The 14,328-nt window shown below is 43.2% G+C and overlaps 1 protein-coding gene across 1 annotated transcript in view; it reads left to right on the top strand.

The window, feature by feature from the left end:
• tgfbr1b (transforming growth factor, beta receptor 1 b) overlaps window positions 1-13,798 on the top strand; it is a 46,123-nt gene extending 32,325 nt beyond the window's left edge. The window contains exons 7-9 of the mRNA XM_084565701.1: window positions 2,123-2,247; window positions 2,388-2,518; window positions 7,319-13,798. Coding sequence (XP_084421827.1) covers window positions 2,123-2,247; window positions 2,388-2,518; window positions 7,319-7,444 — 382 coding nt within the window. The 3' untranslated portion in view covers window positions 7,445-13,798. The remainder of the gene's footprint in view (window positions 1-2,122; window positions 2,248-2,387; window positions 2,519-7,318) is intronic.
• The last annotated feature ends 530 nt before the right edge of the window (window positions 13,799-14,328 follow it).

Genomic DNA, 14,328 nt, shown 5'->3' on the forward strand with positions numbered 1-14,328 from the left:
CTTTAATGTGACCCAGGACTCATTGTGTGTTCACACTACCAAAGGAAGGAGGTCACATGTGTCCCAGACCACCTCCACATGTGGTCTCAGATCAGATCTATGCGTCCTGGGTATGTTCACACCTGGACTTACAGCTGGACACCAGGGACGGATGTTAATGTGAGGTCTGAACGGGACCCACATCAGCCTAATCTCTGCTTCACTTAAATCCTCTTGTAATTTTTGGCCCTATCATTCACATAGATGGGAGCAGGGAGGCTCTGTCGTTGCTCACACCAGCAGAGAAACTAGATGGAGATTGCATAGTTTATACTCTGGGCCTCAGGACGTCATGGACCTTGAAATGAATCCTCTGCTAACGTGCCTGGAAGACACACGATGCAGCCTTGCACCACAAGGACGTTCAGTAAAAAAATACTTCAAAACAAATGGCACATAGCTCTACAATGCAGTTTTTTGGGGCCTGGGTTTTTGTCAAATTCTAAAAGTGTTAGATAATTTACAGAATAAAAGATTAATCTCAGCCTTTCAAGTTCTCTCCCTCCCTCTGAAGTGTTTTAGGTTTTCTCTCTCTCTCCAGCTCACTTTCTCTTGGCCTTTGTGCATCTCTCTAAACGTGTATTGTTCCATTATATAGGCTTGTCTGGCCGTAGGTTTGGAAACTGAGCCGCACACGTTCTACATCCACAATAGAAGCAGCATAGCTTTGTGTTGGAGCCTGTCTCCTTCTTGCTGTGTTTTTATGCTGCAGACGTACTATGCCACTAAATGATTTAGTGAGGGTCAGTGGCCTTGGCTCAAATCCGTGTTATGCATGTTTTTTTTTATTTTTATCTTTCTGGATTTTATATTTATATTGCATCAGCATCGGTACAAATGATCTCCAGGTGCTTTCAGAAGCCAGAGTAAGCATTAAGGTGCAAGGAAGCAAGAAAGAAACTGACTTTTAACAAGAAGAAACCTTGAGTTAGTGCCAAGAGAAAGGTTTTAAAATGAGGAGCATATTACTCAAAATCTAAATGATCTGCCTTTAGAACAGGAGCATTTGATTAAACAGAGTAAATGTGTGTCTCCTCCAAGAAGGCCCAGATTTGTCCAAACTAGAGTCTCAGACTAAAACCAAGTAGATTTGTGTTGATCCAAGGAGAATGTGACCAGAACAGTTTAGTCAGTAGCAATAGTTTCTACTTTCCAGTCAGTACTGTCATTGCTCTGGACTGGATTTCATCTCTGGACATATGTTAGTTGCTGTGCTGTGTTGTCAGACTGACAATGAATCAATGAATCTGTTTTTAACGTGTTCACACATGAAAAGGATCAGATGCTGGAAAGAAGAAACTCTGACTCTGACAAAGTAGTTGTTGCTCTCGTCTGTGTTCATCTAAAACCTTTAGAGTTGTGCTAGTTCTCATTTGAAGCTTCAACTGAACTAAGAACCAGGAAGAACATCTCAACAACAAGTTAGAACAGATGATTAAGATCATTTAGGAGCTAAACACTGGAACAGAGTCAATCGCACACAAAAAAAATGTCCTTGATTTAAGATGTTTTTATCTTAGTTAATAATTTATTCATCTTTACATTCAAAGAATACAAGATGTAGAAAATTAATAGAATATTAAAATGTTGTTTTTCAGCTAGAAGAACTAAATGAATCAGACCTTAATGGCTAAAAATCCTTTACTTTCATTCTACCAGGAAATAAAATGAAATTACTACCCTTCAAAATCAAACTGCTGGTTTCCAGAGATCAGCTCTGTTCTCTCATAGCTTGTTCATTTTTAATCAGCCCAGGTCACATTGATTTTGGGCAGTGCCTATTAAATGTAAAAAGGTTTAGAAATTGATTTTATGGGTGATTTTATTCTTAAGGAGCTCTTGTGGAACAAATCCCTGTCTTTCAGTGAAAAGTCAACAGGCCCATTCAGACAGGATTAACATCCTAGGGAGGCAGTAATGACATATTCAACTTTGCTTGTCTGTAACTAGCTCATTGTTCCAGGTGGCAGGTCGTTAACGCTTTCATTGCTATTAGATGATCACTGGACACACATCTTGGTTAATGACTTGAATAACAAGATAACGGTTTGATAACGAGTCTGATAATGATGTGTCTCCTCAGGTATATGGCTCCAGAAGTCCTGGACGACTCCATTAACATGAAACATTTTGAGTCTTTCAAGCGAGCGGACATCTACGCCATGGGCCTGGTCTTCTGGGAGATCGCCAGCCGCTGCTCTATGGGAGGTGAGAATCAAGCAGAATAAAACTGTAGCAGGACGGTGGATGAGGGGACGTAATTAACAAGACTTAATTATGGAAATGATGACGTACAGCATGAGCAGACAGGCCGGTGCATGTAGTGTAACCTCATATGTTTGTGTCAGGCATTCACGAGGACTACCAGCTGCCCTACTACGACCTGGTCCAGTCAGATCCATCTGTGGAGGAGATGAGGAAGGTGGTTTGTGAGCAGAAGCTTCGGCCCAACATTCCCAACCGCTGGCAGAGCTGTGAGGTAGGACACGTGATGTTCTGAGGCTAACTCATGTTACCAAGAGGTTTAGTTTCCTGTGATTTCCTTTTAACACGAGACAAAGATACTTAGGAGGAAAGGGAGTAGGACGTTGGTTATTGTAGTTTTAGCCCGTTGTTATAGCCCACTTAGTCAGCAGCATATGCATCTGCAGTGAAGCAGCTCGTGAAGGCAGTTAGGGTACATTAAAACACTCAGCGCCTGATTACTGCTATTTGTCTAAAGATGTAATCATTCCCCTGACAAATCTAAAGGCATATTTTTAGATTCAGTCTGGTTAGCACTGCATATACAGAGCCACTTAAAGGAATTTGCAGATATTTTCTACATCTCTGCATAAAAATGTCTCAAAACATCCAGTCCTGGAAGTATGATGGCAACGGACAAAGGAGCTTTCTGAGGAGCTCAGAATATAATGAGTAATTTAACCTTTAATTGTCCAGCAATGGAGAAATTGCAGTTTGACCTGTCTGTTCGTCCACACAGTAGTGTGTACGGTTGGAGCAGTGGGCAGCAGCCTCTAAGGACTGCACCCGGGGAGCACTTTGGGGGTTAGATGCTTGCTCAGGGCACCTCAGCCTGGGACCAGGACCCCTCTGTCCCAAGCTGTACCTCTAACCACTAGTCCACAGTTCCCCCAAAAAGAGTTGTTGTTGCTCATCAGGCTGGAAAAGGTTCCAGAACCATCTCTAAAGAGTTTGGAACCCACAAATAATCCACAGTCAGACAGATTGAAGACGACTGTTCCCCTCCACAGGAGTGGTCCACCAACAAAGATCACTCCATCATAGTCTGAGAGGTCCCAAAGGAACCCAGGGGAACTTCTAAGCAGCTAAAGGCCTCTCTCTCATTGGCTGATGTTAATGTTGATGGATCCACTGAACAACCATGGTGTGATGGACAAAGACACTGCTCTCCAAGAAGAACATTTCTAAACATCTGCAGTTTGATCAGCAGTTTCCAGGACTTCCACAGATATTTTTCTTATGCAGAAAAGAATAAAATTCTGAGGGATACAAATGCGTCATGTTGCCTGATAGTAGATCCAAAGCAGCTTTAGTCCAGTTGGCTTTGAGTCACAGTCTCAATCTCACTGCTGTTCATACCAGACGTCTTTATAAACTCCTGCCTCTGGTAAGCCGACAGCTCTGCCCTCTACGCAGAATATAGACGCCAGAACAGATCGTTGTCAGGTCGTGTCAGATGCTGTTGTCTGAACACTTTTACCTCAAGTCGTAGCAGCTCAGCTACTTTTTTTTCTGGGAGCGTCCAGATATCTGATAATAGTGATCTGGAACGTACCCGTTTTCTTTTTAGGGATTTATTTTGCACGTGTCCTTGTATTATAATCCCCAAAAGGTTTTCACATTAACAGCGTCTGCCATAAAGAAGATGTGAAGAAATGTACCTGTGAATACGGGCTAGTAAAGACCTCTGAGACAAAGACAGCATGTTAGTTTTCTACAGGGAGCTTAGCAACATCACAACTTTGTGTTTTAAAATAAACCAAAGCAGCCTTTATTCATCTTTATGGCACCTCTTTGACATCTAAATGGAGATGAACTCGTGGTGCAGGTTAGCTTTTGTTTCCCAAGAATCTGTTTCCCTTAGTTTCTGCTCATTTCTTTTCACACTACAGTGATTTTCTGTCCATATTCTTAAGTGAAAAGTATCTGCAAGGGGCTGTACATGGCATTTATTGGGTACCCCCCTCTATTTTTATTTTTTAGAACAATCTCATATTGCCATGACTTATGCATTTTCTGACTTTTCTGACTTTTCCTTTGAAAAGGAGAAGGGTAGATTGGCTCCACCAGGTCAAACCTCCTGTAGCCTCCTAGAGAAAAACCAAACCAACAGATTGGTTAGATTGTCTTTTAAGACGCTACCCTCTTCCCTGCTGTTACCACCATCAGACCAAACCTACTGTACACACCACTGGGATCTTAGTTTCAGTGTTTGGTCTGGAGCCAAACTCAGGCATGTCTCGATGAACTCACAGTAAGACACAATAAGAGCCGCTCATATCCACACGGCGGTGAAGCACAATGAACCAGTAATGATATCCATCCAGACAGAAAAACAGGTTTAGCAAGTTGAAACTAGACTGCACCTGCAGATGTAGACTCACAGGAAAACCAAGCTTGACTTATTATTAACAACAGTAATGAATGAACACATTGAATATTTGACAATGATGAAGAGCCACAGAATCCGTCAGTATTAGTTGGCCTTGAATTTCTTTAGATCATTATGAGCAGAGGTGTTATGTTAATACAGAACAGAGTGAACTACCAGACCAAGGTGGTTGTTCCTTCAACCATTCAGACAACAAACCACATTCAACTACAGTGTTTGGTTAACTGAGGGACCGCTCTGCTCCATGGACCCCTGTTGGCCTGCCTGCTTCACTCTGCTTCCATAAAGCCCTGATAGCTCTCATAGGTTGTTTTTATTCAACAGGTCCTGGGAAGCCTGCACTAACATGTTTCTCTCATACATAGCCCTTTTATTTCTAGCTGGCGGTTAGCTAACAATCTCATGTGAAACACAATAAGTCAGAAATGTCCCCACTGGTATCAGGACGGGTCCGGGCATTTCTGAAATGATCAGATTAGTATCGGGCTTCAGCCAAACCTGATCTTTTATAGTTTCAAACCAAAACCACGTCCCTGTAGCATCAAAACATCATCCTGCTCTTCTGCCAAAAAACACAAGAAGAGGAACCAGAATCACTTGTCTAACCATGTGTGCTGTGTAAAATGAAGGCAGTCCTCTGTTAGTCAGTGACTAGTGTAATGTGGATGTGTGGTGAGGTGGTAGTAGTTGCTCATCTAAACAGAATCCATGGAGTCCACTCAGTCAAAGGCTGCACCCAAACAATAATCTATTTAAGATCAGATCAGCAACATCCAGACCTTGATTTCATGAAGAGAGAACGTCACTGAGCAGGATGAGTTCCACTATGACGGAATAATGAGATTTAAAACACAGTTTCTGGGATTACATTTGTTGTGCAATAGTTTAATTGTAAAATATATTGCACGTTATCAACTGCACTTTATTCTGGATTTGCATTGCGTCATGTTGTCATGTTGTACAGACCTGATCCACCACATATGGTTGAGTTCAGCTTGTTTCATGTAACCAGGGTTAAAGTTGTTGATGTTAATCAGGTGATAACTAAAACTACACAGTTTATTCAGAGTCTCATTCTGGGTTAACATGGAACTAGAGCTGCTCCTCATTCAGTCTGATTCACTTATAGTCGCACCTATTCAGCCGGCAGGTTTAGTTTTGGATGCTGCATAGGGTCAGGACTAGTATTCTTCTTGAGTCCTATGGTAAATAAAAATAATAAATCTGGATCAGTTTACAGGCAGAAATGAAAAGCAGATCTGGAAAAAAACAAAATACTTCCTGTATCATTATGTTCCATTGTATCTGCAGCCACTTGTACCTTTCAGCACCAACAACCAACGTTTTCTCACTTGGATTCTCATAGATGAAGTTCAGTCTTGTACAGTTGTATTCCCAGCAGGGCTATTTAGTTTCCCTTCGGCTCACAGTTTATCCTGTAAATCACGCCATGAGGATTACAGTAAATGAAGTCGTGTCTGACAAACCCTATATGGTAACTGAGCGTCTGCTATCTAAGCTAAAGCTGGTAGTGGGACTGTGAAGAGTGTGTGTTGGGGGGGGGGGGGGGGACTGGACTGGACTGGACTGGAATGTGTTAGCTGTCTTTTAATGAGAACTGTGACTCATACATACCAGATGCCGGTAACTGCTCCACCAAGGGATGCGGGACAGAGTTCCTTGGAAATCATAGTTTTAATGTCTAGTCAAATGACCGAGGCAAGAGTAAAATGAAAACGGAACAACAAAGTTCAAACCAAGCAACGATTCAGTCTGAAAATGTGTTTCACAACCCTTGAGAGGAGTAAGATGTTACCAGACGGACGGTAGCTACAGTTCTCCTTTAGTACTATGATCAGAAATCAGTGTTAAAATTCTCTCTGGAGACCAGATCAGTGTTCACACCTGGACCTGTTTAACCTGGACTCTAGAGACCAGATCAGTGTTCACACCTGGACTCTTACCTGGACTCTAGAGACCAGACCAGTGTTCACACCTGGACCTGTTTAACCTGGACACTAGAGACCAGATCAGTGTTCACACCTGGACCTGTTTAACCTGGACTCTAGAGACCAGATCAGTGTTCACACCTGGACCTGTTTAACCTGGACTCTAGAGACCAGATCAGTGTTCACACCTGGACCTGTTTAACCTGGACACTAGAGACCAGATCAGTGTTCACACCTGGACCTGTTTAACCTGGACACTAGAGACCAGATCAGTGTTCACACCTGGACGCTAGAGACCAGATCAGTGTTCACACCTGGACCTGTTTAACCTGGACTCTAGAGACCAGATCAGTGTTCACACCTGGACCTGTTTAACCTGGACACTAGAGACCAGATCAGTGTTCACACCTGGACCTGTTTAACCTGGACTCTAGAGACCAGATCAGTGTTCACACCTGGACCTGTTTAACCTGGACACTTGTGATCTGATGTTAATGCGAGCTCTGAACGGGGTCTTGTCATAATCTTTATCTTCATTAGACTACTACATGTACATCTCACCAGCTTCTATCACATTATCTCAGATCTTAACCTTTGTCCTCTGTCTCTCTGTGTCTCTCTGTGTCTCTCTCTGTCTCTCTCTGTCTCTCTCTGTCTCTCTGTGTCTCTCTCTGTCTCTGTCTCTTGTCCACAGGCGTTGCGAGTGATGGCAAAGATCATGAGGGAGTGTTGGTACGCCAACGGTGCCGCCCGGCTCACCGCTCTCCGAATCAAGAAAACACTGTCCCAGCTCAGCCAACAGGAGGGAATCAAGATGTAGACACAGCTACCAAACACACACACACACACACACACACACACACACAAACACACACACACCTCTGACTGGCATCCACTTAGCATTACAGCATTATTATCTTTATTAAGATTCCCTTTTGGAGGGAAGACTTTTTTTTTCCTCCCCTTGTGCTCTTTTTTTTTTTATTTCATCTTTCATTCATCAACAAACTGATGTGTCCTGAAAGGAGGTAGACGGATGGCTCTGATGAAGGACGGTTGTGCTGGACGTGAATGACGGAGGCATTAAAGGAAGCTCCACTCATCGTCCTCCACCTCCTTTGACGTCGTTCGTCATCAGACAGACAGCTGGAAGTCACCCGGGAGGCCTCTGGAGCTCCTCTTTGCTCATCATCTGTACATTAGCATTTAAAATTCTCCAACTGAGAGGGTGACGCGTCTCTTCAGTAGGGCTGCACGTGGCACATTTACATTTTTGATTAATCTATTCAGGCGCTGAATGTGGAGACGACTTGTTCTCTTGACACAGACTCTAAGTGGAACCATCTCTGGATTCTGAACGTGTTTCTGTTCTTATAAAACGAGTCAAGTGTCAATTAACTCAGATTTAGACTCTACTTCAAGCTGAGGCAAAATGATGGTGACCTAAATATTATATTATGATTAATTTAACAGTTGGATTTCCTGATGGGGGTTGTACCGACCAGTCAGTTTGTTGACCGTGAGGCTTTAAGCATCATGTGGACTAGAGACAATACCAACATGGCCGCCTCCTAGAAGACAGGTGAGGAGCCCAGTGGGTCGTTGGTTCATCAAGTGTGTGGAAATACTTCAGTAAAGATGAAGCCCATACTACCGCGACATGTCAGTCCTGAAATACAACTAAAGTACTACTGCAAAAAAGACATGCTAATGCTAACGCTAGCAGAGGAACGGTCCACTGCATGTTTTTATACAGGCTATACACATCTGCAGCTCACAGTATGTAGCTGCAGTCTGTTCTCAGCAGATGGATTCAGGTCAACAATATAGATTTATTAGTTTCTACTGGGTTTTATTAGTGAGAGACTAGTTGGTGTCGACCTCTACTGTCAGTTCTCTAGGGATGATTTTTGGATCTTTATGTATAATCTGAACACAACAGAACTTATTTATATGAAACAGAGAGGAGACGGTCGAGTTCGTCTCCTTCTAGAACAGTCAGAAAGTAGAGATGAGTCCACAGAGAGAGTCTCTTCAGTTCCTGATGTGTGGTCGTTCTGCAGCTCTGCTCTAGAGTCGTGTCACGGCGGCGTTGGGGTCTGTAGGTCGCCTGATAGGAGTCCTCACAAACGCTTCATCTGTTCATTGTCTCGTCGAGGTCTGAGCAGACTTTCAGCTCTGCAACAGTATTTTTTATTTTTTGTTTTTCCCACCGTGTCTCGTTGTATAGTCCAAGGAGCCGGAACAGGTCAGTTTTAATTTATTGGTTTTTGTTTTTTGGTGGCAGGGGATCTTCTTCTTCTTCTTCTTCTTCTTCTTCTTCTAATTTTTTATTTTTTTTTTTTGCAAATCTAACCTGGACATGGTGACCTCATTCATTCTTTGGCGAACATGCTGCAACATATGCAATATACAGCAGATGTGAATCGTGTCTATTTTCTATACTCTGCTCTGCTAAAACCACAAAACGGCAAGAACAACAACACCAACAGCAACGATCAGCTGCCACCATGCCTTCCAAGCCAGCTGTTAACCTGAAAGTGCCAGTGCTTTAAAAAAAAAAAAAAAAAAGAACCCCACCTCCTCTCGCGTCGGCTGCCGTGGAGCGTGTCTGTTCCTGTCCCGGAGCCCTGCCCGAGCGTGCAGCCAGCAGCTCGTACTATGCACATCCACGACGTCGGGACTGACCAGCCGACAACTCTGGTGCCATTCTCATCACACCCGACCAACCTCAGCAACTACTCATCGTACAGCTTGCTCCTCTCAGTGGACTCGTGAGTCTGCTGGAAACCTTGAGCTCCAGCACTTCAGCAACGACAACAACGAAGAAAAAAAACAAAAAGACTTGACGGTGGCTCTCAGCGTTACTGATGTTGCCCTATAAATACAAACTGTTGTTATTTTGTCTTTCATGCATTGCACCGTTGACAGCGCAGCAGCGTGAATCAACCTTTCAAGCGTTTCGTTGTTTTTTTCTTGGATAATCGTCAAAAAGAGAAAAAAGAAGAAGCAGTGAGGTACATTCATTTAAATATAGCAAATGGATATCTACTAAGCCATAGGTTTTCCAGGTTGTGTATTATTATTATTATTCCTTTTCTTTTTTTTTGTGGAAAGGTCTTTTCTACTAGAATGTACATTTATGAAAAACAACAAAAAATGCTTCAAATTGACATTTCTGTCATTTCAGCTTAGCAAAGCCTTAAGGGACCAACGCATAAGAGTCATGATCTGCTCTTATTTTATTTTGTTTTTAATGAAAAAGAAGATAAATATATACATATATAAATATATATGATTGATTACTATGATAAAGGTAGTGTCATTATTCTGTGTAAAGGACAAAAAAAAAATCTATATATATGTAGCACCTGATTTAACAAGTGTTTGTTCTGTTGCCAAAAGGCCGTACATCTAAACTCACCTGGTTCCATGAAACGTTCAAAGACAAAGTAGAGAATTGGTTTAATTACAGCAAACGCAAAACTTTAAATGTAAATTGGATCTTTGCACAAAGAGAGTTCCTCGATTGTTGAGCAATAAGTGCAGTTCTTCTTCTTCTTCTTCTTCTATCACAGGTGAGTTTACCTGTATGGCAGTTTTGTGCGTCAGAGTCCGTTGTGTCTTCATGTTTTTTCTTTTTATTGAACACATAATGTATTGATGCGCTGCTACTCAGTTGTCCACCTCGCTCCTCTCCCCCCCGTGCCGAGGCGAGTTCTGCCGTTTGGATGTAAATAATCCTCCGATCGTTCTGTGCCATGTTGCTCCGATGCAAATCCATCCCCCCGCCCCATTACCCCGCCGCCGCCGCTCGGTCCTCTGACGGAGTCCTCCTTTCTGGTTCAGAGTGCTGATCAGTTCAATGAGTGCCTGTGGTGTTCACTTAAAATGGAAGAAAAAAAAAAAGAGGAGCTGCAGCCTCTGTGGATTGCGGTTGGAAATTACAGTGCCAATCTGCTGCTGGGCCTCGGAGCAGCTTGTTCTCTCCACTTAGACGACAACACGAGTGGAGAAACGTTTTCCTCTGCTAAAAGCCCAAGTGTATGTTAAAGTGAAAAGTGGCGTCGTCCCTCTGAAAGCTCCATCAAAAAGCTCTTGTAGCAACTGATAATGAAATAATTTCACAAACGGCGCTTCACTTCCAGAAAATGGCCTTTTTATTTTTATTTTTATTTTTGTATTTCTTCTTCTATCCCAGGTTTCTGGTGTGTAGGCGTCCGTGTCCAGGTTTTAAACCAACTGAAAAAGAAAACCTATTTAATTATATAGAACATCCAAGAACCAGAAACTGAAAACAAACTATTTCTCATACCTACATGACCAGTTGCTACGGGCTTTTTGTCTTTGAGGTTCCTTTCTCGTCTTTTTAAGAAAAGTCAACAAATTTGACACAAAGCGAACGAGTTGTGGTGAATGAAGTATTTTTAGTAGTGTGGAGGTGGCGTCTGAAGCCTTGTAAATATAAAAGAAAGAAAGAAACAGAAGAAGAAAGCTATCCTGATACCTGAAGTCAGTCAAGGCGAGGATACTGCTGCTATGTTCAAGTAGAGAGAAGAAGGGTGACGTACTATGCTGAGTTATTAACGTGTGTGGAGCTGGTGGAGCTGGTTGGGCCGAGGATTTATTTCACTGTTTTATATCTTTCTGTTTAAGCCATGTGGGTGTAGGGGGTCAGGATGAGGCGGGGGGGGGGTCAGTGTTGCAGGAGGTCAGAGAATCCCTTTAAGTCAGCCCTGGCCGGCGGCGGAGCCCCCGTGTGTTTGTGTATCCATTAGCAACGTCATTCTCTGGGACATCAAGCAACAACAACAACAACAACAACAACAAGCTCAACTCAACAGCACCTCTGGTTCGCCTCTACCAGGACAACCATCATTCTGTCTTAAAGTCACCAGCAGCCTTGTACTTTACCGTTTCTTTTCAAACCCAAGACGACTTAACTGTAAAAAGACGTTTGCACCCAGCTGTGTTTTCTTTTTCTTTCTCTTTATACAGAAATGTTTTCTACCTTGCCTTTCTGTCTTGTCATTCCACGTTCTCGAATCGACTTTAACGCCGCCGTCTAGCTACGAGGGCCACGCCTCACTGCAGCCGCATTCTCCCCGGCGCCACAGCTCCATAACGGGTAAACCGGCTCACATCCATTCCTCCTCTTTAACCAGTCAGAGAAGCTCCGACCACAACTAAACTCAGTTTGACCTCCGAGGACGAGCGAGGGTCGTCTTTGCTTTACGTCGACGGCGTACAGACGCTGAGCACCACCCACAGGTGTTCCCTTAATGAAAAGGCCCCAACGGGTCCAGGCGTCTTTGCTTTTAGCTTTCATAGTTTGGATAGATCACATGTTTAGTAGCTCAGCAAGCAGCCGCAGGACGTCTTATTATTTATAGACAAGAGACCAGACACCTTCTAAAAGCCTACCTCCGTTAAAGTTGAAGGTACATTGATCAGCTGACTGTGGCTGCATGAAATGGTTCAAACAGTCATTTGGAACGTAAAGAAGTAGAAGCTAAAGTCTTCTAACCTCTCAATGTCTGAGGCCGTGAAACATTTCTTTAAAAATCTACAAAGATAAAACCAGCCGTACCTCTTTTCTCACCATCCTACCTTGGCCTTTCTCTCTGTAGCTCAGAGTAAACGGGGGAAGAGGTCCGCTGACGATACGCATCAGCCGTGCAACGTCAGAGCCTGAGTCCGCCGCTTGATAGCCGTGAAGGTGTACAGACGGAAGCAGCAGCGTTCGGTAGGTGGAGTCAGACGTGCAGCCGCTCTTCATGCATTGAAGGTTCTGGTCTGAGAGCTGGAGGGTCTGAAGGACGGGACGGCAACACGACCTGCGCCTGCAGCTCCACCACTAACCACGCACTGACAAAGTCCCACAGCTGTGAATGTATCGACCGTCAGTCCCAGCACAACCTGAGATCTCCAAAAAAAAAAAAGAGAGAGAGAAAAGGTCGTGGAAGCAAATCTGTGCAGATATCCACCTCACGGGACCGTCTCTCTCTCTCTCTCTCTCTCTCTGTTCTGTCTTGATATGCAAAGCTCGATTCGTGTCTGCCGACTCAGTCCCACACAGATCACACAGGTTGACTGACCCATCTATGCTAGCACGATCCACACACTGTGACGAGGGCTGCGTCAGGTCAAAGGTCACGTTGCCTCCTCTCCCCTCGGCCCTCCGTCGTCTCAGAGGTCTCCGTCGGGTCGGGTCTCCGTCGGGTCGGGTCGGGGCGTCCTCCTCTCGGGTCCGATGCTGCAGTGAGGCCCCTGTGGCGACGAGAGTAGCACAAAAGCTTTACCGTGTTTTATTTGGTGCCTAAGTTTGACAAGACTTCTTTTACTTTTCACCTCGAATGACAAGACTGCATGTGATTGTGTGTCTACGTTGATGACGTCTGCATTTACCTGCTTTATAGATGTCATCCAAAAGCTGAGAAGTATCTTAAAAATAAAAAAGAAGAAGCATACAGTAATTAACATATTAAAAAGGTCACTTAATCGAAAAGAAAATACCTCCTTTTAAAGACCAATGTGTTTTACCTCACTGTAAATATCTATTCTTGCTTTGTTTACTCCAAGTTTGCAATTTATCTTTCTCTTTGATTTCTATGAAATGCTTAGAAGAAAAAAAACAGTTGAAGACAATAATTTGTTCCTTGTTTTCAACGGTACCTTTTTGTCAGATGGCATTGTATTGTGTTTGTGTTGTGCCCAAGCAGTATAACTATTCCTCTTCTACCATGCTCTGTATATGACCCGTCGGTTGTGTTCTGCGTGAGCCGTACAGTGAAAAGCGCTTTACAAATGTCCAAGACCCCCCACCCCCCAAAAAAACCTGAGCTCTGGTTACAAATGCCTTGTTCAACATGTTCTTTTGTTTAAATAAAAATAAATAAAACTTTAAAAAAAGGAGTCAAAGTGGAGGTGGTGGAGGAGGCTGGAAGTGAGGGGAGGGACTGAAAAGCAAAAACCCCCTCGGCGACAGTCGGACCCTCCTCCCTCCCTCACAACCCTCTTGGATTTCTAAACATATTATAATCTTGACTTTTTTTATATAGTGTGTACAGATGAATGAGAGATCAACATAGGAAGTAGAGGATTGACACTTATGTTAACTTCTAACATAGCTGGAGTAGAAAATGGTGTGAATAAAGAAACAGACGTTTCACTACAACATCTGTGTCGGCTTCATTTCTTCTTATTATTATTATTATTATTATTATCAGGGATCCTGAAACTACACAAACAGAATCCAAAAATATTTTACTTTTTTTTTTTTTATTCAAGAAAATGAATCATTTGTGCAGCAGTTACCAGCAACTAAATGTTTCTGGTAACTGCTGATCAGTGGTCTACAGCAGCTTGGAGGAATCTTAGCCCATTCCTCAGAACAGAACCACTTCAGTTCTGAGATGTTGGTGGGTTTCCTCACATCAACTGCTTGCTTCAGGTCCTTCCACAACATTTCTATTGGATTAAGGTCAGGACTTTGACTTGGCCGTTCCTAAACATTCATCTTGTTCTTGACATTAACTATAATTATAATTCAATTTTTAATTCAAGGCAGCTCAGTGGTGTGGTGGTCATCACTGATGCCTCCCAGCCAGAAGGTTCTGGGTTCTAATCCAGGTCGACTGGTTCCTTTCTGTGTGTAGTTTGCATGTTCTCCCTGTGTCTGCGTGGGTTCTCTCCAGGTTCTCC

The sequence above is a fragment of the Chelon labrosus genome (assembly GCF_963514085.1).
Source record: "Chelon labrosus genome assembly, chromosome: 18".
In the NCBI taxonomy this organism is placed as follows: domain Eukaryota; kingdom Metazoa; phylum Chordata; class Actinopteri; order Mugiliformes; family Mugilidae; genus Chelon; species Chelon labrosus.